General features: G+C 43.5%; 1 protein-coding gene across 1 annotated transcript; it reads right to left on the reverse strand.

Moving 5' to 3' along the window:
- Nucleotides 1–1,103: 1,103 nt before the first annotated feature.
- On the reverse strand, nt 1,104–18,760 carry CMPK2 (cytidine/uridine monophosphate kinase 2). The gene is made up of 5 exons (XM_089672064.1): nt 18,063–18,760; nt 17,227–17,338; nt 9,598–9,799; nt 4,063–4,296; nt 1,104–1,699 (listed from the first exon to the last, which is right to left on the reverse strand). The coding sequence occupies exons 1-5, from the start codon at nt 18,726–18,728 to the stop codon at nt 1,579–1,581; spliced, it is 1,335 nt and encodes a 444-aa protein (XP_089528190.1). The 5' UTR covers nt 18,729–18,760; the 3' UTR covers nt 1,104–1,578.
- Between the last annotated feature and the right edge of the window lie 7,764 nt (nt 18,761–26,524).

The raw sequence follows: 26,524 nt of genomic DNA on the forward strand, positions 1-26,524 counted from the left end.
GGTCCATAACCTTTCATTGGAAGTGATGACACTGAAGGACAGTCCACTGCCAGAGTGTGGGGGGAGTGCCATCTGCTGGAGGAGCAGAGGATCATGAAGGTTAAATCACTTCTCCTCTCTCTTAGACTCCCCTATTCAATTTCAGATTTCCCAAAGTTGAGCTTGAAAGCAGAACTACATTGGGGGGCATACTTGTACCTTATAGCAATCTTAGGCTGGCCATACATTCTACAATTGTCTTGTACAATTTTCCTTTAGATTTAAAAAAACCATATAATATGAGGTCAACCCTATACACTTTCAATTTGTATGTAGTCAGACAAGCCCTTGCACTTCATAATTGAAGTTAAATCTAAAGGAAATTGAACAAGACAATTGCATAATGTATGGCATGTCTAACATCTAGTTTACCCTATCTAAACACTCCATTGCAACTCCACAACAATACCTGCCATCCTCTGTGAACCTTCTGCCTCCTTTAGCTATAGAATGCCCAATGATGATGCACCATCTCAGTACTGGGCTCAACTCTTCAACTTCCTACAGACTGCTCTATCAAGAAACTTTGCCTACTAGCAATTATATTATATTTGACTTTATTTGTACTTAAAGAAACAATCATTCCTGACCTCCTCCACACACCCTCAAACACCAGGCTAGGCATGGGGTATCAAGTTCAACACCAAAATAGCTTAGAAAAGCTTTGATCTGCAGCACATTAAAATCAAGGTGGCCAGCAGCATTAAGCTGAAACTGTTACTGAAGCATCAGTCACAGCCTTTGAATTCCAAGGTAGTGGACCAACCTGGCAATCTGAACATGTCAACATTGCACATAGAAGTCAACAAGAGCCTGTGTTGATGAGATTTGGGCTGGTATTGATGGGAAAATGCAGCTTACTTTGAGGTGTATTCTGCTTGCACCTCACCTACGTTTTTGATACCCCTGAAATCATTAGCAGTTCATTAACAGATACAACTGACCTTCTTCTAACCTGATCAAACTGCTTTTGCATTCCCATTGACTTGTATGGGGAGAGAAGCAGTTCTGTTGTGAACAAATCCTACCAACACAGGGCCCATATATGTCAAGGAGGCAACATATTAAAGTTGTTGTCTAGAATTTACTTTTTACAAGATATTTCACTGTAAGGTGTTACAATCATAAACAACTTATTAAGAAAATCAAACTTTTTTTGTACAAATAAAAAAACAAAGAAAACCATTCCCAATCTGGAACATGATATTGCTACAGTTTATATTGTAGTGCATGCTAAAATGCATATCAGCTAATACAATTATTCTTCAATTACAATTATAGTTTGCTTTCCTTTAGATTATACTTGAATATATATCTAATGTTATATAATTTTACAGTGGTAAATTATCTGAAGCACTGCATTTCTGATAAGCGTACTTATCATCTACTCACAACAGAGACAGACATTTTTAAAGCCAACATGATAAACAGCAGCTGAAAAACATTAGTATTGAATGTCCCATTTGTATAATTGACTTCTTTAAATCAGGGGTTCAAACATCTTCCCAGAGTCCTGGTTTATTCTTTAGAAAGGCATACCTAGATACTACAGTGTCTCTTTATAATGGATAACGTGTTCCTTAATACGGCTTCCCTTGAAGCACTGGCATCAATAACTACACATCCAGGATTCTCCATTCTTCTGTATGCTTCTTCAACTCTACAAGATAATTGTTGAAAGTACGTTGAGAAAGGTCAAAATGGAAACAGTGGGTACACAATACTCATGATTACTGGCTTAACTTTGTGGGTGGGTGCAGTGTGGTGCGATGGCAATAAAACACACACAGTCCAGGAGCAATTTAAAAAACTTGTACTGAAGTAAAGCAAAGACAGTTCACAACAAACTCTGTGGGAGAAGGTCCAGCCGGGAACACATGAATTCCAACAGCATGTAGTGAAGCATGTTTCATCTGAACTGACAGTGCCTGTTTGGGGGAGCAAAATTCAGTCTGGCTGTCAAGTGTCCAAATGGGAAGATGTCTACAGAAGTTGCAAACCCTACGCTTACCCTCCTCGACTAGAACTTTTCCCTGCCTCCAATACTGTCCCTTATGGATGGGTTACCTGTCCCTACACTACCCACTCACAAATGCACGCCAACCTGGGGACTTAAAAAGACTCAATGGTCACCTGGATGCAGCACAGCCAACCAGAATGCTGCCTCCAGGAACCAGGAAGCCATAGAGAAAACGAGTTGCCCCTGACTTTCTCTCCAGGCTGCATTGCCACTCCAGTCAGGCACCCCCTACAGTGGAGGAAGCTGACTGCACCTGCCTACAACATGCTCATATGAAACTGTTCCAAGCAGTAAATCATAGTGCAGATCTATTTGGTGCCTGCTTACCTTTTGAACCCAGTCAAAATTATTAAGCCCTGATGAAGAGTTTGGACCCAAAATCCACTGGATTTTTTTGCTATGGACCAATTTTATCATTAAAAATGTTGTACTCTTGGAAGTTTGCATCTCTCTTTGGGCTGTATGTGCAGGAAATAAAAAACAGACAGGTTGTAACCCTTCTCTACCCTATCCAAGACTAGAAAAAAAAATGTTTGCAGAGTTGACTCTACTAATACCGAAACAAAAAACATGTAGCGGGATGACTGTAAGTGAAATGAGCCTATTATTGTTCCCTATTAGTGTTTTCACCCACCTTTGGGTGCTCTCATTCTTTCTGGTACATTCTTCATTTAAAATAAATTACAGATCAAAAAAGGAGCGTGGACCCACCTACTATGGTGTGCAAACCTGGAAGATAAATGTAGAAATCTGTCCACGAAAGTCCCCAAGAAATATTAGAAGCTTTAGGAAGTTTAATGCACCAGTGTTTACCAAATACTGAAATATCTTTTGGGGTGGACAAACACTTTACAAAAAGAACTACTGTAAAATGATAGCTAGACTCTGTAAGTGCCAGCTGTTCATTTAAAGCTGAACCCTAGGTGGATATAAAAGACACACATTTAAATAAAGCTCCATATTTTTTAAAGGAGAACTATACTCAAAGCTTCCTTGGCTGTACTTTTCCTATGGATGCAATAGGAACAAGGGTCAGCCGCACACCGGAGGATAGATTAATATAGTGTGTATTTATTGATCCATAGGACACACAAAACACCAGGACATGTATTCATGTCCTGGTGTTTTGTGTGTCCTATGGATCAATAAATACACACTATATTTATCTATCCTCCGATGTGCGGCTGACCCTTCTTCCTATATTCCCTTCTTGCATCGTGTGTGGTGGCGAGACAGAGCCTGCACCTGTTGTGGATTGATCTGGATTGTTTGCCTGAGCGGTATACCTTTGTTCTTTGGCTTCTCCTATGGATCACAGGAGTGCAGTTCATTCTGCACTTCTGTGACCTGTTTTTAGCTAAAGCCCACTGTCCGGTGATGTCACAGAACCGGTCCAGGCATGGACTGGCAGCTGGCTTAATTGCTCAGCCTGAGCTAGCCGCTCCCACCCTCTCCACAGCCCAGTGCTGGAGGGGCAGAGCAGAGAGCAGGTGACAGTCACCGGCTCTCTGTTCACTGAAGACTGAGAACTGAGTGATCAACGGCCTTTGATCTCCCAGTTCTCAGTCTTAGAAGTGCTAGGAGACACATGTAGCATCAGAACGATGCTGCATCCACCTAGGTGAGTTTTTTTTCCTGAAACCCAAACTTCTCTGTTAATACATCCTTAGCAGTGTAAGTTCCTAAATTTGGCTTGTTATCAGCCTCTTGTAGTCCTTGTACAGAATAACTCAGAAAAGTGGAAAGAGAAGTGGCACAAGGAGCCAAGGAGTAGAGCTTTCAAACTGGCTTTCTTTGTAAGAACAAATAAAAACAAAATATAATAGAGACACTGTATTAGGACACCTAGAAGGATGGGACAAAGGATCACTTGTGCTTTGTCCCATCAAAAGCTAAATAATGTAAAAAATTGTTATACTTCTTCTTTAGGGTTTTCCAGGTTCATCTCTAGCATCCTTCTAATCTGCTATAGAGGGTGTTACATTCTTGAAATATGCACTTACTTCTGTCGGAACATACTATTGGCCTCAAGCTCCTTTTCTTCCTGAGTTTCCTGAAGACCCCTCTTGCGAATACGATGGATCCGCTCCTCATCGCTGACAGTCAACAAAATGATGAGGTCAGGTTTAAGGAGATCTTCTGGCCAATGGTAAACAACATGCTGATGGTCCGGCAGATTCTGAAGGTTACCTCCGATTTCTGTGGCTATAGCATAAGCAGCTGTGCTGTGCCAAAATCTAAAAGGATCATAAAGAGATGAGCTGAGCATGAATTAAAGCAGTATTAAGCCCCAAAGCAAACATTTATTATATTGCAGCTTACCAATAATTGCAGTTAGATCCCTATATATTTGGACACAGGCACAATTTTAGATTTTTTCAGGTATTTACCAAAACATATTCAAGCTATAGTTATATAATGGATACGGGCTGAATGTTTACACTCTAAGGTTTAATTTGAGGGTACATCCAAATTGGAGGAATGGTTTAGGAATTACAGCTCTTAACCATTAGCCGCCCGGCCAATGGCCGTTTGGCGGCTTGAAAAGCGCTGCAGCTTTCCGGGTGCACGCTATTTGGCGTGCTCCCGCACATGCGCAGTTTGCGCGGTTGCAGAGCGACGCAGCAGTGCGATCTGTCACCGCCCGTGCACCTCGGACACGGCCGATGACAGATCCGAGTACCGGCTCCCGTTGCCGGTACCATGTGACCTGATGTGACCAATCACAGCAGGTCACATGACAGTTGTATACAATGGATGGCTTCATTCATGATGCCATCCATTGTATACTAGTGCCTAGCTGTGAATGGTCACAGCTAATCACATGCACATGTCATGTGATTAGCTGTGACCAAATCACAGCTAAGCACAAAAAAAAAAAAAAAAAAAAAAAAAGCTGAATGAATCGATTTCATTCAGGTAAATGCTTGCTTATAGCAAAGTAATTCTTTGCTATAAGCAAATTGTGTAAAAAAAAAAAAAAATAAAAAAATACTGATCACTTCCCCAAAGTAGTACAGTGTTACTATGGTAACATTGTACTATTTTGGTCATAGTAAAATATGAAAAAAAATCTTAAAAAAAATAAAAAAAAATGTAATAAAAAATTAAATATAATAAAAAAATAAAAAAAAATTAAAAAAAATATATATATTTTTTTTTTTCATACTGTCACCAGTCAGTGTCGCTGTTCACCGCCATGCCAGTTATATGATGACGCTGTACTGCACTGGTGACAGTATGTAAAAAAAAAAATTGTGAAAAAAATTTTTTTAATTTTTTCATTTTCCGAAAAATTATGACAAAAAAATACAACTTCAAAAAACTCGCCATGCCTCTTATGAAGTACGTCGGACTGTCTACTCTGCAAAATGGGGTCATTTGGGGGATATCTGTACTGTTCTGACATTCTTGGACCTCAAGATATTAGATTGGCTGTCAGTACTTCAGGAATGATCAATATTCAGATCTATACCATAGTTTGTGAACTCTATAACTTTCCTACAAACTAAAAAATACATCCTAATTTGGGTTATTTTCACCAAAGACATGTAGCAGAATACATCTCGGCCTAAATTTATGAAGAACAATTATTTATTTGTAAACTTTTATAACAGAAACAAAGAAAAATGTGTTTTTTTTTCAAAATTTTTGGTCTTTTTTTGTTATTTTAGCAAAAAATAAAAACCCCAGCGGTGATTAAATACCACCAAAAGAAAGCTCTAGTTGTGTGAAGAAAATGATCAAATTTTAGTTTGGGTACAATGTTGTATGACCGCGCAATTGTCATTCAAAGTTTGAGAGCGCTGAAACCTGAAAACTGGCCTGGGCAGGAAGGTGTAAAATTGCACGGTATTGAAACGGTTAAGGGTAGCCATCCCCCTTTTTCAAGGGACCAAAAGTAATTGGACAATTGACTCAAAAGCTGTTTCAAGGCAAGGTGTGGGCTGCTCCATTATTTCTTCATCATTTAAGCAGGTAAAAGGTGTGGAGTTGATTTTAAGTGTGGTATTTGCATTTGGAATCTATTGCTGTGTACCTACTGTACATCATGCATTCAAAGGAGCTGTCCATGCAAGTGAAACAGACCATTGTAAAGCTTAAAAAATGAAACAAATCCATCAGAGAGATAGCAGCAACGTTAGGAGTGTCCAAATCAACAGTTTGGTACATTCTGAGGAAAGAAGAACGCACTGGTGAGCTCAACAACATAAAAAGGCATGGACAGGTCAGCTCACCAGGTGTACAGGGGCTCCCTCTCTGGAGACTAGATACTAGGTTATCTGCAAATTAATCCTCCCCAGGGGAGTTAAAGTAGAGAAATCCCCATAGTGTAGTAAGGCTTGTTTATTAAAGGTAAAAGCATCCAGGTAATGATAACAGGTATTCAGGTAAAGTAGTATAACTCAGAGTTAAAATGACTGTGTGTAGCATAGATAATGGGACTAACCGTCCTGAATCAAAGATGGCCGCCAGAGCTCCACGTTGCTCCGGTGGCGTGACGTCACGGCGTCTTTGGCTCCTCCATTGGCTCCTCCAGAGAGGGAGTCCCTATACACCTGGTGAGCTGATCCGTCCATCCCTTAAAGGGATCTCATTTTATTATGCGTTCCGGTGACTGCGCATTTCTCCCACACCTGATTGCACAAGTACCGAATCTTAGATGAACACAGGATTGCTATTTGCATTAACAGTCACTTTATGAACTATTTAGATTTTAATTTATTTTTACATTTGATTGATTTTGATGCTTTTATACACCTAATTTTAGCGCTGCACTTTATTTTATCTTGAAGAATAGAAAAGCCAGATTAAACTTTGCCAAAAACATCTAAAAAAGCCAGACCAGTTCTGGAAAAGCATTCTTTGGACGGATGAAACTAAAATTAATCTGCACCAGAATGACGGGAAGAAAAAAAGCGTGTAGAAGGCTTGGAACAGCTCATGATCCGAAGCTCACAACGTCATCTGTAAAACATGGTGGAGGCAGTGTGATGGCATGGGCATGCATGGCTTCCACTGGCAATGGGTCATTGGTGTTTATAGATGATGTGACAGAAGACAGAAGCAGCCAGATTAATTCTGCAGTGTTTAGAGATATGCTGTCAGCTCAGATTCATCCAAATGCAGCAAAGTTGATTGGACGACACTTCACAGTATAGATGGACAATGATCCAAAACACACTGCAAAAGCAACCCAGGAGCTTTTGAAGGAAAAGAAGTGGAATATTCTGCAATGGCCGAGTCAATCACCTGATCTCATCCCAATTGAGCATGCACTTCACTTGCTGAAGGCAAAACTAAAGGCAGAAAGACCCACAAACAAACAACAACTGAAGACAGCTGCAGTTAGATCTTGAAAAAGCATCAGAAAGGAGGAAACCCAGTCTTTGGTAATGTCCATGGGTTCCAGACTTCAGGCAGTCATTGCCAGTAAAGGATTCTCAACAAAATATTAAAAATGAACATTTTATTTATGATTATATTCATTTGTCCAATTACTTTTGATCCCTTAAAAAAGAGGGTATGACTACTCTTAAGAGCTGTAATTCCTAAACCCTTCCTCCAATTTGGATGTACATACCCTCAAATTAAACCTGAGGGTGTGCATATGCAGCCCATATCCATTACATAACTATAGCTTGAATATGTTTTGGTAAATACCTGAAAGAAAATCTAAAATTGTGCCTGTGTCCAAATATACTGTATATGGACCAAACTATAGATATGATGGCTGTAATAGTTTCCTTTTTTAAGCTTTCTTTCTTCTATTTTCATCTGGTGATTCAGTCAGTAAGTCTGTTTATCAGACGTTCATGCTCTCCAGCAGAACGTATCAGCTTACATGGATGAGACCATCCACTTACCACTGGCAGGGGTGAATAAAGTGATCAGCTTTTATTTATTAGTGTAAAACCTTTATCCCAAAAGGAAAAAAAATGTTTGTGTTAACTGAATATAAAGTGTGAGATGGAGTTTGGCATCAATTTATTATTTGTGTTTGAATCTGCTAATACATTTAACACTCTCCCCCCCCCCCCCCCCTTCAGATTGACAATGCTGCTGTCTGCGGTGTCCTGTGCTCATTCCTCCAGAGTTATGTCTCACTAATATAAAAGGTGTGTTAGTGGCCAGATCACCAGGTGACAACAGAGGAAAAAAGCGTCCCCTTCTTCTCTTGGTTCTCCTGCCTGTGCTCTCCACTCCCCCTCTTCTGTGAGTGCCAACCAGCCGATATGGGGGCAACTGTGCAGGCATGCTCCCAAGTCAGGCTATGTGCATCTATAGACACACAAAGTGTGACTCAGCCCCGTCCCCTGATCCCCCTCACAAATTTTGATTGACAGAATTAGGAGCCTGTGGTTGCCTCTGTATCCTGTGAGAAGAAGAGGGGAGAGCGTTTCTGCAGATAGGCACAGCTATGGATCGAGAGGGGAGTAAGTGTTCAGGGAGGTGAGGGGGAAATACAACTACTGGAACATGTTTTACCTTAATTCAGGGAATGCATTTAGGTTAAAAAAAGTATTGACTTTAGAACCACTTTAAAGTAATGCCAGTTAAACAGATATTTCTACCTAATGTGTATGGTAACTCCCACAATAAACTTCTCTTGCTTCCTGCTAGTCTGGAAAATACGCAATTAAAGATATACTAAAAACTTAATTAAAAAAAAAAAAATAACAAACTTATCTGCTCTGTGTAGTGGTTTTGCACAGAGCAGTCAGGATCCTCCTCTTCTCAAGTCCCCCACGGCACTCCTGGTCCCTCCCTCCTGTCAGGTGCCCCCACACCAAGCAGCTAGCTACGGGGCACCCGTTGCTTAACTCACATGGAGCCATGGCTAGATCCCGCCCCTAGGCCCCGCCCCACCCCCTCTCTCTTCTCATTGGCTCACTGGCTCTGATTGACAGCAGCGGGAGCCAATGACTCCCGCTGTTGTCTCAGCCAATAAGGACAGGGAGTCCCAGCATAGCTGAGACTCCAGTGCTCATCGCTGGGTCGAGAGGGGGCTTAGGTGAGTATTAGGGGGGTTCTGTAGTCTTTTATCCCTTCCCAGTGCTGGCTCCTGGCCCTCTAAGTGGATCGAAATGCAGGGAGGTGGAGGTTGGCATTCTGATCATGTGACTGCTGTGATTGGCTGTCATGCAAGTATGGCAAGTATGTATTGTGAGTTTTCTGGTACCCGTTCATTACTGCGCTAGGACCGGGCTTTCTGCACAGTAAAGTGCTTACCTTGGGACACATACAGTATATACAGCCAGTTGGCATTAAAGCCCACCCACCAAGAGACCACATGTATATACTGTATATGTGCCAAGTCTGCGGGAAGTGACAATTCATCTCCTCTATAGATACAATTCAGTCACAAATTATTGTCACCCTAGGAAGCGTGTTATCAGAAGGACCACTGGGTGAAAACAAGGGGATAAAAGCCTGAAGAAGAAAACAAATGCTGTCACTATGTTGTAGGACTGGTAAGCTGTGATATACCAAATTTTTTGTCCTTAGGTTTAGAAATGCTTTAAATATTACTCAACCTGTCCACAATCACTGGAGACACTTCAGATGCTTTTGCGATGTCCACTGCTGCAACATAATTACTTAATGCATAGTATGCTCTTTTTATGAGTGATGTCTCTTCGTCAAAGGTTTTCCTCCACCGACTAATGGAATCTGGTGGTGATCTAAGTAGTGCTGCTTTCAGATGTTGTTTCAGAGATTCCGTCAAAGTGGATTTTCCTTAGAGGAAAAGAACATAGGATTATATTTTTTTGGATGGCCAGATCAACACTTAAGCCTAAAGTTGGGTTTTAAAAACACTTGTGTATATCTAGAGCTGTCATATACAGTACATGAGGCTTTGCCATGTTTGTTCATTGCATATTTCCTGTGCAATTCAGTGCAGTGTGATTTTCAGACCATTCATTTGATACGGTACCATACATTCTAGGGCAGGCAAATAGTTGTTTGCAATCTGCGTTTGGGGTTTCGTTAAGAATACACTGATACGACAAAATGCACAACCAGTGCATTTTGAATGCAGTGTGGGCAACGTGAGCGGAATGTGCCTTTCCCACACCACATTCTGGTGTGAAACAAACCATGTATATTCAGTTTTTTAGAATTATGCATCAAAGTCATATGGACTCAGCAATATAAGGTTCAAATAATTACAAGGCTGAAACATTTAAAAAGTGACAGTTATTTTCAGCTGTGTACTCTGAGATTTGACATTAATTGTCACATGACTAAAATAAAGATTCCTATTCATGTGTTAAAGCTTTGTGAATTGGGCCTGTTTCCAATGTATTGAATCATCAATTGGTGGTCATAGCAGAAAAAGCATGAAAAGGGGGGACATAACTGAAATTTGACCATAGCTTTAGTCCTACTTAAGGTCCTTAGACATCCCAAGACAGCAGTGGTTTTTACTAAGACTGGAGAGTGCAAAATCTGGTGCAGTTCTGCATAGAAGCCAATCAGCTTCCAGGTTTTGTTGAACAAGCTGAATTTAGAAGCGGATTGGCTACCATGCACAGCTGCACCAGCTTCTGTGTGTGCCAGTTTTAGTAAATCTCCCCTTATATTTAACAGGATAGCAAAATCCTGAACTACCACACACAATAAAGTGTAAGCTCATTTAACCCTGCCTAACATCTGCCATTTATTTATATGCCACCTTTAAGATACCCCAAAGAAAAATGTATACCACTTGCTAAGGATCACACACTGCCTATATCTCCTGCAAGCCATTCAAAGGGTTATGATGGGAATATGGGAATACATTACAATAGAGGAGACTTTGGGTGGGATTGTTCATGTCCTCTTCACCATCAGGTGATCCTTTTTTGGTTCTGGTGCACGCATTGGACCTTATGAAATAGGTTATTGTGTTAAGACCTGTGTATATGGGCTATTGCTCATGTCAGAACTGTTCTCTCCCCATACAAATTAATGGGAATACAAAAGAAGCTTGAAGCATATTGATGCAGCTTAGAAGAAGGTGAAAGAAATCAACCGCAAGTCAAATGAACCTTTCAATGAAATCTAAGAAGAGTTTACAACTGATCTCAAATACAAGCCCAAATATTGATTTGCAAAGTGCCATCATCCAATCAGATATCATTTCTTGAAGAATTTCAGGAAGCATCATACTGCAGTAATTGTGGAGGTAAGTGTAATGGGCAGTACAGTGGCTAAGTGGTTAGCACTTCCGCATAGCAGCACTGCCTGGAGTTTGCATGTGTGGGTTACCAGCATGGTAGGTTAATTGTGTAGCTCTACCCCCGAAGGAGCTGTTGCACAGCCAGGCAACATGAATTTTCCACCTTGAATTCTCAGTCAATAACCAGTCCTCGGGCTTGTTTTTATGTTTTATTGGGGGAATATAAACTTGGATGGGGATATGGGGTTATTGGATGCCCTAACTGAATTCAACCACAACTTGGAGGATGGCTTCTCTATGTACAACTTGCAGCAAAAATGATCCTAGACTGTATTCCCTACAGAATAATGCAAGTCCTTAATCGATAAGTAGCAAATATCCCATCTGCATTCATGAGCTCTATGTCCCCTTAATAGAAAATAGCAAAGTCCCAACTGTATGCAGGAGTTCTATGTCCCCTTAGTAGAAGTAACAAAGTCCCAACTATATGCACAAGCTGAATGTTTCCTTACTAGAAAATACCAGCACACCAGGCTTCTATGAGAAGAATCCCAGAGCAAGGTATGGATTAAGGTAAGTTGTGGCACTGTCCATTTTTAGACTTGATAAATATTGCATCTGTCTGTCATCTTGATTTGTTGGCTCTGGGGGTGGTAAGTTGAGGTACTCACATTGTTTCTTGAAATCCTGCTTTTCAGACCTCCTGCTGTACAAGTCCTCTTTGGAAAACAGGGTGTCTCCTGGATGAGACTGAAGGGTAGTGAACATCCCTCAGGTCAAACTGCTCATTTCCTCCATTCCCCAGCTTCTGCCTGGAGGCCTCCAGGCCTCATGATCCTCGACTCATAACTCCATGCTCCAACCAACAACGAATGACCTCTACTGTCCAGGTTATTCAATATTTATGGGCAAATTCACCTGCCTCATTAGTCCAGCCTACAGCCAGCTTGGCTCGTTTCCTCCTTGCCCTTGCGTGGTGTATGATCTCCAGTGTGTTCCTGTGTTCAACTCAGTCCGACTGACTTCTCTTCTAATTCCTGTTCCTGATTTTTGGTTCTTGACTACGCTTACTTTTAGTTTCCTGACTCTGGCTCACCTGCTCTGACATCCAAATCCTGGCTTCTGTTTTGATTGTGTTCCTGATCTATGTTATATTTACTTTTTTATAAAAGGTGTGATGTTAACTGTACTTTGTGTCTCTGCATGGTTCATGGTTCATGGTTCCTGACAGATCCCTGCCCACTAGCTTCTAGAAGATTCTGGAAAATTCCAGAACCAGGGAGGAGCGAACAGGGCCTGACCTGCACAGCCCTCCAGCCTGACCTGACCTTGAACACAGATATGCTCACTTTAGCTACTTGTGAACCAAACTAAATTTACCTATGTACACTAGAGGATTCTACAACTGGATTCTGTCTAAACTGATCCTATTATGTGTATGTATGAATGTGAGTTAGGGACCTTAGACTGTAGGTTCCTGTTAGGAAGAGGCTGAGTAGCAGTATGGGGATGAGTCAGCCTGTGAGTGAGACAGGAGTTCACCTCAGGACAGGCTGGGAGGCTCATACAGGTCAGGGCTTCTGGAGCACTTCCGCCCTTCCAGAAACTTAGAGAACTTTCTGGAAGAAAGGGCAGAGGAGGAGAGGAGGCCCAGATTTGCATGTTTGAGGGACCTTGGCCAAACCCCTGGCAGCAGGCTGGGCATGGTGACCAAGGTAACCCTGAAAAGTGGCAGAGCTAGTGCAGCAGGAGTGAGTGGTGGGTGGAAGTTGGAGTGAAGGCTGCAGTGTGGAGTCTGGGGCTACCTACAGGCAGGTGCTGGAGAAGAGGATCTCCATTGTACTACCGTCTCCAAGGGAGGACATCCTGAGCAGTAGGGAGGGAGCCAGACCAGAGAAAGGCCTGAAGGCCGCCACCAACCCATTAATCTATCAGGAGAGGACAGTGTGAGTACTCTTACACCCCCTGGGCCTGATAAGGGGAGAGTGTAATCAGGTGGAAAACCCAACAAGCTTCTCATCTGGGGCTGCTGTGTTGAATTGGCAGTTTATGGGCTCCCTTGTCCAGGAAATACCCTCAGTGCAGCTGGGTGGAGAGAAGAATTTATCTGGAGGTCTGAAGAAGTACACCAGAGAGCTTTAATGCTCTTAAAGGAGAGACTATATTTTTTTGTCCACATCTGTACATAGTTGCTAAGGAGTTTGTCCTCAAGTTTGCAGTTTCCTTGGCAAATCATACATCCCTCAATCCCATCCAAGTTATTAACGTCTTAATAAATTCACAAAACCAAGCTCAAGTACTGTTTACTGACTCGAAGTGCGAAGTGTGGAAGAAAATTTGTGTTGCCTGGCTGTGCAGAGCTTTAGGGGGATCCAAGTGGGGTAGTGCAGAACTGTTCTCATAAAATTGTAACACAAGTATATTTATTATGAAAATCATATGAAGATCGTTTAAAATAGAAGATGAAAACTTCCAACAGTTTTTGTTTGCTGCCTGGTGATAATTTTACCTCAATAGGAAAGAAAATCAGGGCAAATTAAAGTCTAACTCCAGGTTTCTTATGACTTTAAATATTTTGTTTGGACCAGGCTGGTCCAAACAATTTGCTTCAGTAAGACCCCTTTCAAATAGGGCAGATTCTCTTCCAATCAGCTCAAAGATCCCCTACTGATCAGAGCAGAGTTGGCGGATGCCATATCTATGTCTGCTCAGTTTCTGCATAACAGACACAGACAGAGCCCGCTCTGCTTTATGAGCAGTTGGGAGTGAACAGACTCCATTGTCCAGTAACACACAACTATCCTCCAATCTGATCCACCTAAACGGAAGGGGACAGATCTCCTGCTTAGGTTTTTTTTTTTTTTGTGGACTGGATCGGACCTAGAGATAGAGATAGGTGGGTGTAAATGGGCGCAAGTCCATTTACACCTGATTGTCCATAGGAATAACATACAAAATAGAAGGTGCACTGGCCTAGTGCAATATCCTCAAAATGTGGCTTTATTGTGTAAAACGGTAAGTACCCCGTTTCCCCTAAAATAAGACCTACCCCAAAAATAAGACCTAGTTGTGATCGGTGCTTTTTTTCAGCTAGAATATGGCGGAACGCCATTCCACCACCTCCGGCACTGGCCCTGCGCACACCCACATCTACTGTCTCTTATAAACACAGAAGCGTGGCTGAAGTGACAGCACCATCCGCTTCCACAGAACCTACCTACCTCTGTACTCACTGTGGGACAGGGAAGGAACAGATATCTGCGGGTGCAGTATGCAGTGTGTTTAGGGACGGGGCATCTCTTCCTGCAGCCTAATGCATGGAAGCTGATGCCCCAGGGGTGATCACCGGCCAGTGGGGAAGAGGCGGAGTGGTAAGTGCGCTTGGTGCACTGTGTGGGAAGATAGGACCCGAAATGGGGATTACTATAGAGAGAGGCCGGCTGCTGACCACTGTGTTTTGCAAAGGTAGCTAACCATATGAGGGCAGTGGAGGGGGAGGGGGGGATGTGCAAAGGTGAGCTGCAGTCAGGTGTTGCAGAGGTAAATTGAGTCACGTGAGTTGCAGACAGGGTTCATAGGTGAGCTGTGGCTGGGGGGTGCAGAGGTGAGCTGAGTTGCAACCCATCTTTGCACCCCTCAGCCACAGCTGAGCTCTGCACCCCCCAGCCACAGCTCAGCTCTGCACCCCCCGGCCACAGCTCAGCTCTGCACCCCCCGGCCACAGCTCAGCTCTGCATCCCACATCTGCAACTAACCCCTGTGTGGCTCATATCTGCACCCTGTCTGAAACTCACCTGTCAAGTCTCCCCTGCAACACCTGACTGCAGCTCACAACTGTCATAGCCGGCCCTCTCCATAGTAACCCTCATCCACAACTGCCTGCAGCTCACCTCTGCACCACCTGTCCACACCTGGACATTTAAAAAATAAGACCTACCCCGAAAATAAGACCTAGTATGTTTTTTTGGGCCAAAAAAAATATAAGACAGTGTTTTATTTTTGGGGAAACACGGTATTATACTCACAAAATCAGCTAAAAGTACAGGCGAATTGCATGGAAACAGCACAGTTCAATCATATTGTAACAGAACAATGGAATCTCAACAGGCTGACGCATTTTGAGGACTTATCCTCTTCCTCCTCCTCTCACTCTCCCTGATGCATGCATTCTATGCATGAAGGTAAAAAAAAACTGTTTGCAGCAGCTCCCTGCCCCCCCCAATACTTGCCTGAGGCCCATCGCAATCCAGTGATATGCATACGAGCCTTGGGGGGCGAGGCAGAATTGCAGCTCTGAGTGTGAATGGACATGCAGAGCAACAGCTCGGGAGCAAACCTGCTTGGGTGCCCCCATAGCAAGCTGCCTGCTCTGGGGGCACCAGGCAGGAGGAAGGGGCCAGGAGTGCCAACAGGGGACCCAAGAAGAGGAGGATCAGGGCTGCTCTGTGCAAAACCATTGCCTATTACAGATAATATAACATGTTTGTTATTTAAAAAAAAAAAAAAAGAATTGCCTTTAACCACTTGCCGCCCTGCCACTGTAGAAATACGGCAGCAGGGCGGCACAGGCAGGCAAAACCACGTTTTAAAACGTGTGTATTGTAAACAGGTAGGGGGCGCGCGCGAGGCGCGCCGCCGCCCTACCTGTCCCGCCGATCACAGCCGCGGATGTCAGTTGCCGGGTCACAGCCGGTCCTTACCGGCTATTTCCCAGCGATCGGCGGCAATCAGTGACAGAGAGCACAGCTGCAGTAGCTGTGCTTTCTGTCACTTCCCTGACAGCTCCAGGACACGGTGATCGGGACAGAAGAGTTTCACTCTCCCGATCAGCCGTGTCCCCTGCAGTACACACCCCCGCCCCCTAGTAAAACACTTCCCCTCACACAGATAACCCTTCCCTGCAAAATAAACTTAACCCCTTCCTCCCCAGTGCCATTAGTACAGTGTCAGTGGTTTTTTTTTTACACTGATCACTGTATAGGTGTCACTGGGGATGTGGGATGCAGTGACCCCAAGTCAGTACCCCCCCAGTGTCAGAATGTCCGCCGCAGTCCCGCCATAAGTCGCTGATCGCTGCCATAAGTCCCTGATCGCCGCCATAAGTCGCTGATCGCCGCCATTATTAGTATAAAAAAAAAACTAAAAATCCCAGTATCTTTCCCGCCATTTGTAAACGCTATAACTTTCACGTAAACCAATTAATTTACACGTATTGGGTTTTTTTTTTAGCAAAGACATGTTGCAGAATGCATTTTGGCAGAAATTTATGACTAAATTTGATTTTTAAATTTTTTTTTACTGGACATGTTTTATAGCAAAAAGTCCAAAATATTGTTTTTTTTCCTCAAAATTGTCAGCCTTTTTTTTTATAGCGCAAAAAATAAAAACCGCACAGGCAATCAAATACCACCAAAAGAAGGCTCAATTTGTGGGGAAAAAAAAGGATGTAAATTTCATTTATGTACCGTATTGCATGACCGCGCAATTGTCCGTTAAACTAGCGCAGCGCTGTATAGCAAAAAAAAGGCGTAAATTGCAGTATCTATACCATAGTTTGTAGACGCTATAACTTTCACACAAAGCAATTAATATACACTTATTGGGATTTTTTTTACCAAAAACATGTAGCAGAATACATTTTGGCCTAAATTTATAACCAACTTTGAGTTTACTATATATTTTTTATAGCTGAAAGTAAAAAATATTGTTTTTCTTCAAAATTTTTGGCCTTTTTTTGTTTATAGAGTGAAAAATAAAAAGCGCACAGGTGATCAAATACCACCGAAAGAAAGCTCTATTTGTGTGAAAAAAAGAACGTAAATTTCATTTGGGTGCAGCATTGCATGACCGCGCAATTATCAGTTGAATTAGTGCAGCGCCGAGTAGCAAAAAGAGGCCTGGTCATTAAGGGGGGTAAATCCTCAGGAGGGCAAGTGGTTAATAACACTTTAAACAATGTATTGTAATATGTTCTGTTTCATTTACTTCCATTGTGTCATACCTGTGGCATCAAGTCCTTCTATTACAATGACAGGATAGGATCCCTTTTCTGGAATAGTACCAAAATCTATACAGTCTAAAAGTTTTTCAGCTTCTGGGATCACTTTGGCACTCTACAAAGGTAAAAAAAAGTGTTAATTAACATTAATGTTTTTCTGTGTTTTTTTTTTTTACCTTTAAGTTTTACACATGAACAGTAATAAACCTGTATCTTCTATCTCTATTAAGTTCTCCACCTTGGTATGCCAACTCCCACCATCGCACCCAATCTATTTTTTTACCATACCAAATAAAGTGGATGCTATTATATACTTCACTGTTTCACTGCCCACATCAAGCAAGAAGATAATTTAAAGCTGAAGTTTGGATTCCATTTTATTGGATTGTTCAGCTTTGTTAAATCTAAAAAATGTACAGTCAGACTGTAATGTGTATGGTAAGATTAGGGCACCATTCATATCTAATAGTTCTGTAAACGCATGAAAAAAACGTGTCGTACTTGCTGTGCCATTTATTGTTAATGGCATCCTAAATGCACCAAAAAATGTACAAAGTTCAAAAAGATTTGGTGCATTTGTCATTCAAATGAATGGGCTTCCCTATGCCTATAGAACAACCCCCCCCCCCAAAAAAAAAAAACAAAGTGTGACAAATGCACATTCAAGTGACACTTTGGTCTGAATGCAACTTAAAAGTCTAACTCAGGCAGTGTGTATAAAATATGTGCATGTCAGCGTGAATGTGTGATACTGAATCCTGTCTTCTTTGCAATCCAATTCTCTGGCAGTCCACAGAGACAATAAAATAACAATAGATAATGTGCATATTGTATCTCACCTCATGCAGCACAGACAGTACATCTTGCAGGTTGGAAAACACAGCAGAACTTCTCAAAATTTCCACAAATGGAGAAGGCATTGGGCCATTCACTGTTACTACCTCTGACCTGTCCATCTCCTTCACTTGACCATTGACTTCCCAGTGGCTCTGCCAGACCCGGCTCCCTTCTCCTATATAGGTGCACAGTTGGATGTCGTGCTGGTTCTCCCTGAGTAGACTCTCCAATTTATCCTGTAAGTCACAACGATGCTGTGGATCCAGAATTAGGAACCCCCTCTGTAGAGACTCATGAAGGTTTCCCGGAATATATGAGAGGAGTTTTACAACCTGAATCCCAGGCACCATCGCAGACAGTTCTTTTCCTACTGACTTCTGTAGCCTCGCTGCATGTACCCGATGGCTGGTAGTTACACACAGTGAATGAGCATACCCCCCTTGTGCTAGGAATGGCCAGACATTGGAGATCCCACAGGGCACTGAGCTTACAATGTCCTTGGATGTGAAATAGAAGGGAGAACTACAGACAGATTCCACAGCATACAGTCGGGATTTGACTCTGTCCTGACTGGCAGCACTGGCCATCCTTGTGCAGGTTCTCAGCACAGACCTGGTGTGGAGGCAGAGCTGGAGGCAAAGGCTATGAGAGGTTATACAGCCTGCCATCACTCTGGGGAAACTGAAACAGCAGCAGCTTGTTATGGTATTGCTGCAAAGAAGAGAAAGTGAAACTGGGAGCTCAGGGGAGAATAGAAACTAATCCGCACTGCTGCCTGTTTACTGAGCTAGTTTCTGTTTCCTAGGCAGGGCATGGAGAAGGAATGTATGTTGTCAGGAGGAAATATGAGTTATTATTTGAATTTACAGAGACTGTTGAGAAATGCTTTGACTAATGACTTAGTGCTTTTATTATTATGAAGGTGAAAGGTTTGTTCTGTGATATTGAGGCTTTCCGCTTATGCTGCATGGAAGTTTATCGACCCAGAGCAGATATTTAGAGAGCTAGTTTCTGTTTCCTAGGGAGGCCACAGAGAGTATTTATCAGGAGGAAGCAGACATGATACAGCCCAGCCCTGTCCATCACACTGAACTGTTGATGTGGGCAATTGTCACCATGTAGTTGTGTGACTGGCATAATTATATAGGAGACTGAAGGCAATTATTAAAGCAGAATTCCAGGAAAATCATTTTTTGTTTGCCCTTGCAGTGGGGCTGTGCTGGCACTGCACAGGTTAACTGCTCGTTTTATTCTAGGGGAGAGGACAGGGAAGATATACTCACCTTACCTGTCGATCCACCCCTTGGATCGTAAATAGACTGTTCCTAACGTCCACACGCTCAGTGCATACTTCATGGGCAGGAACGTTATACTGCAGAACCATGGGGGAGTGCGATTTGTTTTGTAGGAAAAGCGAGCAGCTGATCCATTGCAGTGGAGTCACAAATAAAAAACAAGTTTGACAGGAGTTCTGCTTTAAGTAAAACAGATTTAGGGATTATTTTCATGGGCATCTAAAACGCTACAATTAGATACCTAAAATATCACCATATCAGTGCAGGCAGAAAAAAAATCCATGATATGCCTATAAATGTAGCGCTCCTTATTACCACAATAACAAAATAATATATCCCTCCTGTGATATAACACACCATAAATTTGAACTAAAAAATCAATTATAACAAGTGACAGTGTTACATAATCAAAATATTGTGACACAAAACAATTTGAAATTTTAAATAATAGTCCCATGAATCAATATAGTCCAATATTAGTGATAAGGTGATCATTAATCATCAATTTGTGACTTTCCGTGAATCCTCCAACTGATAAAGATGTATGCTCACCTCCTTTAATGCCTAAAATTAGGCTATACACACTTGTGGTTCACCCTCCTTGGAACCTGCCAGAATTATTTCTATATAGAATAGTAGTAAGGTCCTTCCTTATGGATTAATGCAGTTATCCTGTGACTATTATTTCAAATTTCAAATTCTTTTGTGTCACAATATTTTGATTATATAACATTGTCACTTGTTATAATTGATTTTTTAGTTCAAATTTATGGTGTGTTATATCACAGGAGGGATATATTATTTTGTTATTGTGGTAATAAGGAGCGCTACATTTATAGGTATATCATTTAATTTGCACAGTTGAAGTTATGTGTTTAATATTGGCGATCCATTGAAGTAATTTAGTAGGTTTGGCTCGCAAGTCACACATATATTTTTTTCACAGAAAAAATCCATGGCAGTGTCAACAGAGCCAGTGCAGCCATTTATAGTGTCCCTGGTCGCTGTCACATCAGTACAGACTCAACAGAGCCAGTGCAGCCATCAATAGTGTCCCCGGTCGCTCTCACATCAGTACAATCTCAACAGAGCCAGTGCAGCCATCAATAGTGTCCCCGGTCGCTGTCACATCAGTACAGACACAACAGAGCCAGTGCAGCCATCAATAGTGTCCCCTGTCGCTGTCACATCAGTACAGACACAACAGAGCCAGTGCAGCCATCAATAGTGTCCCCGGTCGCTGACACAACAGAGCCAGTGCAGCCATCAATAGTGTCCCCGGTCGCTGTCACATCAGTACAGACTCAACAGAGCCAGTGCAGCCATCAATAGTGTCCCCGGTCGCTGTCACATCAGTACAGTCCCAACAGAGCCAGTGCAGCCATCAATAGTGTCCCCGGTCGCTGTCACATCAGTACAGTCCCAACAGAGCCAGTGCAGCCATCAATAGTGTCCCCGGTCGCTGTCACATCAGTACAGTCTCAACAGAGCCAGTGCAGCCATCAATAGCATCCCCCATTGCTGTCAAATCAGTACAGTCTCAACAGAGCCAGTGCAGTCATCAATAGTGTCCCCGGTCGCTGTCACATCAGTACAGACACAACAGAGCCAGTGCAGCCATCAATAGTGTCCCCGGTCGCTGTCACATCAGTACAGACACAACAGAGCCAGTGCAGCCATCAATAGTGTCCCCGGTCGCTGTCACATCAGTACAGACACAACAGAGCCAGTGCAGACATCAATAGTGTCCCCGGTCGCTGTCACATCAGTACAGTCCCAACAGAGCCAGTGCAGCCATCAATAGTGTCCCCGGTCGCTGTAACATCAGTAGTCTCAGCAGAGCCAGTGCAGTCATCAATAGTGTCCCCGGTCGCTGTCACATCAGTACAGACACAACAGAGCCAGGGCAGCCATCAATAGTGTTCCTGATCACTGCCAAACCAGTGCAGTGTTACCTTTGCCTGCTGCCTGGCCCAATCCATTTCCTGTTGACCACAGATGACCCTTCTGTGCATCTCACGTCCTATGTTCCTGTGAGACACCAGTCCCAACCATTCCCTGCAGACACCTGCACTCCTGGAATCACAGGTACTCTTTTGTTCTAGGGCAGCGCAGTGGCTAAATGATTAGCACTTCCAGCTGCCAGTACTAGGCTTGTTGGTTCAAACCCCAACCCTGGCACCACCTGCCGGGAGTTTGCATGTTCTCCAGTTTCCTCCCAGACTCCAAAGACATGCTGGTAGGTTAACCTCTTGCCGACCGCGCATAGCCGAATGACGGCTTCACCGCGGCCGGCCAGTTCTGAGTGGACGTCATATGACGTCCTCCCAGAACGCGCTCTCCCCGGCGATCTCCGTGATCGCTGTGTCCTACGGACACAGCTGATCACGTGATGTGGTGAAAGGCCGATCCCACCGGCCTTTTACCACGTGATCAGCGGTGTCCAATGACACGCTGATCACAGGGAAATGCAAGTGCCGGTTCTCGGCTGCACTTTCCTCACGCTGTCAGATCGTGAGGAAAGTACTGCCGAGAACCGGCAGTTGTCAGAGCGGGGATCGGCACCGATCATCAGGGCACTGATGATCAGTGCCCTGATGATCGGTGCCCAGCAGTGACACCCGCAAGTTCCGCCCAGCAGTGCGCCCACTAGCCCCGCCCACCTGTGCCCAGCAGTGCCCCCACCTGTGCCCAGCAGTGCCCCCACCTGTGCCACTCTGCCTGTGCCCAGAAGTGCCACCTACATGTGCCCAGCAGTGCCACCCACCTGTGCCCACCCACCTGTGCCCACCAGTGCCACCCACCTGTGCCCACCAGTGCCACCCACCTGTGCCCGCCCACCAGTGCCGCCCAGCAGTGCTGCCAGTCAGTGCCACCAGTCAGTGCCCAGGGGTTGTGCCAGTCAGTGCCGCCAGTCAGTGCCCAGAAGTGATGCCAGTCAGTGCCGTCTATCAGTACCCATCATCAGTGTCACCTATCAGTGCCGCCTATCAGTGCTGCATATCAGTGCCGCCTATCCGTGACCCCTAATTAGTGCTGTCTATCAGTGCCGCCTATCCGTGCCACCTCATTAGTACTGCCTATCAGTGCCCTTTAGTGCTGCCTATCAGTGCCCATCAGTGCCGCCTATCAGTGCCCATCAGTGCCGCCTCATCAACGCAAATCAGTGAAGGAGAAAAAATACCTGTTTGAAAAATTTTAAAAAAGAAACAAATAAACTTTTTTTTTTTTTTTCAAATTTTTTGCACATTTTTTAATTTATAGCGCAAAAAGTAAAGCGCCCAGTGGCGATTAAATACCACCAAAAGAAAGCTCTATTTGTGAGAAAAAAATGATCAAAATTTCATTTGGGTACAATGTTGCATGACCGCGCAATTGTCAATCAAAGTGCGGCAGCGCTGAAAGCTGAAAATTGGCCTGGTAAGGAAGGGGGTATAAGTGCCTGGTAGGCAAGTGGTTAATTGGATCCTGTCTAAATTGGCTTTAATATGTGTATGTATGAATGTAAGTTAGGGACCTTAGATTGTACACCCCTTGAGACTGATGTGAATGTACAATATTTATGTAAAAGTGCTGTGTAAATTGACAGTGCTATATAAGTACCATAAATAAATAATGTTCTTCCTTTCTTCAGCCTCCTGTAGTTCCTGGCTAGTGAACATAGTATTCCTGGAGGCATGGATATAGGTATGGGACTACACTAAACTACATTCCTTGAGCACTCTTACAGAGATGAGCATTCATTACACTGCCCTGTTTTTGATACAATGGTGCTTGATTGTTGTGATACACAAGATACAATGTCCAGTACATAATCAGGCCAAACACTGAAAAAGTCTCACACATGTGGTATCCCCATAGCAGAATGCGTTTGGTGTGCAATTAAGTATGCCTGCTCCACGCGTGAGAAAAATCTTATTACATTGACAATTTTGCTTGAAAAAAGATACAATTTAATTTTCTTTTTGCATTTTTCAAAAACGTATTGCAAAAAAATGAAGTCTTGAAAAGGCTCACAACTGTGCCAACAGGCCCAGCAACAGCAAGGGTCAGAAATACCCATTTTCAAAGTGCCCCTGCAAGAGCCTTGAGGCCTAAGGGCTGGTTCACACCAGAGAAATGCAGTCCAGATGTGTTCCGTATGCATTTCTGCTTGAGTGTTTTTGACACGTTTTTGGCGCATTGCAGTGTGTTTTTGATGCGTTTTCCTGCGTGGCTCCAAAATTTTGCTTATGCTGTAACTATGTGATTGCCGATTAAAGGTTTGGACCCTTCACAGAGATCCTTGGTGTGCTGGTGACATTCTTCACACATTGATTTATCTTGGTTCCAGCCAATGGTTGCTACAGCACTCATTTACTCATACAGCCATCCATTGACGCAGGGACGTGTGCATTGGCATAATCCAATTTTGCAGCATTTTTTACATGTTTCAGTGCGTTTCTGTTGCATTCTGGTTCATTTTTCCCCTCTTCAATTTAAATAGGGACATGGGCATTCCAGTAAGTTTTTTGTGCATTCCGGTATGTTTTTGATGAGTTTTACCACGTTCCAGTATAGTTCTGTGCAGGAAAAATGCAGCCTGTTCTACTTTTTTCTGCCTCCTCACACCTGATTTAAACCTCTAATTGCAGTATTACCGTATCACAATCATGTGCAGTACATAGCAATCATGCGTTTTAAACAAGGTGGTGAGGAGGCAAAATATCACCTCCTCACCACCTGTCAAACACACTCAGATCACTTTTCAGAGGAGCAGCAGTGCCTGCTGCACTTGTGAATGAGCCCTTAGTTGCATTTGGCAGTGGCACCCTTAGGGCTCATTCATATGTAAAGTTGGGGGGGGGGTAAATCCCTGCAGGTGAGTTGTGGTTTTACCACCCCAATCGCTACCCCTTTAGCTGCTGAGGCAGCAGCAATATATGTACACAGGCCACAGCAGGAATTAAACCCCCTGTTGCTTTTGGTGGGTGCTACCGCCTATCAATCATTACCCATTCAAGTTAATGGGACCACTCTGCAGGCAACCCACAACTGCATGCTTCTGTGGGGTCCAAGGAGTTAAAGCAGGTGGTGAGAAAGCAACAAGCAACACAACACTGCCTGCTTCAACCCTGTGTTTACTGTACTGCACAAGGTTGCAGGGCATTTGCAGAGCGGCCTCATTCACTTGAATGGGTCATGCTTGGCAGGTGCTACACCCACCAACCATGACAGGGCGTATAATTCCTGATGTGGCTGCGACATGTGTACACACCTGGCCATTGAAGCTAAAGGGTGCGCAGTTGGGATGGGGTGGTAAAAACATGTCTTAACTATGGGGTTTTACCACCCCTCAAAATGCAAATGTAAATGAGCCCTTACTGTTCTGAGCCCCCTATAAGGCTGCTTTCATACTGATGTGCTGCGGTTCACCTGCACTGGGCGTGCAGCGCAGTGCATCTGCGACTTTCCTGAGTTAGCTGCGCTTTGCCATAGACTTTTATATCCTGCAGGTGTGGTGCACTTTCTGAAAGTGCACCAAATTTCCTGCATTCAGGAGTTTTGGTTCACTTTTGTAAATTTAAGCACTAAGTGCAGCAATGCCGCAGGAAAGCTGCAGGTGTGGGTAAACCACAGAGCATCAGTGTGAAAGCAGCCCTATTCTATTATGCCCAGTGTATTGCTTCACACTGACCTGCAGATCTCTTCTTTCCTCTGCTGGCACCACTCTGGAGACCACTAGCAGGGATAAGAGGTGGAGTGCAGTTGGTATCACTCAGCATGGGACAGGAGCCAGAACTACAAAGGAGGCATCGGCTTATGCGGCTCTTGCTCCCTACTACAGCTCCAACTTTACAAGTAGTCCCTCTGCATTGCACTGTTTGATGCTCTGGGATGACAGGTCAGCAAGCCCAGACTGTGATATACCAGTCACCTGACCACGATCTATTTCCTTTGGATTTTTGGAGCAGGGCATAAGGATGGTAGGACTATGTCCTCTTTGAGATAGAAGACTGATACCACCATAGAAAGAAAGGGTGGTCCTGGGTGTAAGATGACCTTGTCTTTGTAAAGTATGAGGAATTGCTTCTTATAAAAGACTGCGATATACCAGTCACCTGACCACGATCTATTTCCTTTGGATTTTTGGAGCAGGGCATAAGGATGGTAGGGCTATGTCCTCTTTGAGATAGAAGACTGATACCACCTTAGAAAGAAAGGGTGGTCCTGGGTGTAAGATGACCTTGTCTTTGTAAAGTATGAGGAATTGCTTCTTATAAAAGAGAGCCACGGACTCAGAGACATGTCTGACAGACTTTATAGAAGCCAAAAATGATACTTTGAAGGAGAGATCCTCTAAAGCAATATCCCTGATGGGTCCAACGTGTGGTTTCTGCAGGGCAGAAAGAACCAAGCTGGGATCTCAAGGCAGCACATTGTGCTGCACGGGGGGCTTAATGAGGGAATGAGCATGCTTGTTCCAGGTTGACAAGATGTTGTGTTGAAGAGTTCTTGAATGAAATTAGGCTAATGATACAATCACGAAGGAGACCACCATGAGGCCTAGAACTCCCATTGAAAATCTCATTGTGGCATGTTTCTTTGATCTCAATTCTTGAGCATGGGATGTGTCCAGGATCATACCCAAGTATTCCAGGCAAAGAGAAGGCTGGAGAACAGATTTTTTTTAGCTGCTCACCAAGCCGTAAGACTGGAGCATTTGAATTGCCCTGTGGATGTTGTTGACCACTGGAAGGGTGATGAGTCCTACAAGAGAAGGTCGTCTAGATAGCCTCTGACCTGGATGCCTTGAGTTCTGAAAAGGGCAACAAAAAAGGTGCTAGGACCTCTTGAATCATATAGGAGCATAGGATAGGCCAAAGGGTAGTGTAACAGCCTGGAAGTGATTGTCTGCTACTGCAAAGCACAGAAATCACTGATGAGGTGGATAAATAGAAACATCTCGGATGCCTATGGATGCCATGTATTCCCCTTGTCTCAGAGAGGCAGATACTGACCTTGCAGATTCTGTGTTAAATCTAAGGAATTTGATGGTATTTTAAGTCCGTAATAGGAAAAATACCTTGTTGGACTTTGTTACGGTGAACATATTTGAATAAAATCATTTTAACATGTCTTGTGGAGGTACTGATTAAACGGGGATGTGTTGGGCCAATACAAAGAGA

Source organism: Staurois parvus, unplaced genomic scaffold (assembly GCF_062004578.1).
Source record: "Staurois parvus isolate SC_StPar_1 unplaced genomic scaffold, SC_StPar_1.0 ptg000118l, whole genome shotgun sequence".
Lineage (NCBI taxonomy): Eukaryota > Metazoa > Chordata > Amphibia > Anura > Ranidae > Staurois > Staurois parvus.

Coding starts and splice junctions, on each gene's coding strand:
- CMPK2 (XM_089672064.1), bottom strand. CDS start 18,728: ATGGCAGGCTGTATAACCTCTCATAGCCTTTGCCTCCAGCTCTGCCTC. Junction 17,339..18,062: donor TACTGTCTGTGCTGCATGAG/GTGAGATACAAT, acceptor TTACCTTTGTAG/AGTGCCAAAGTGATCCCAGA. Junction 9,800..17,226: donor AGAAGGACTTGATGCCACAG/GTATGACACAAT, acceptor TTTTCCTCTAAG/GAAAATCCACTTTGACGGAA.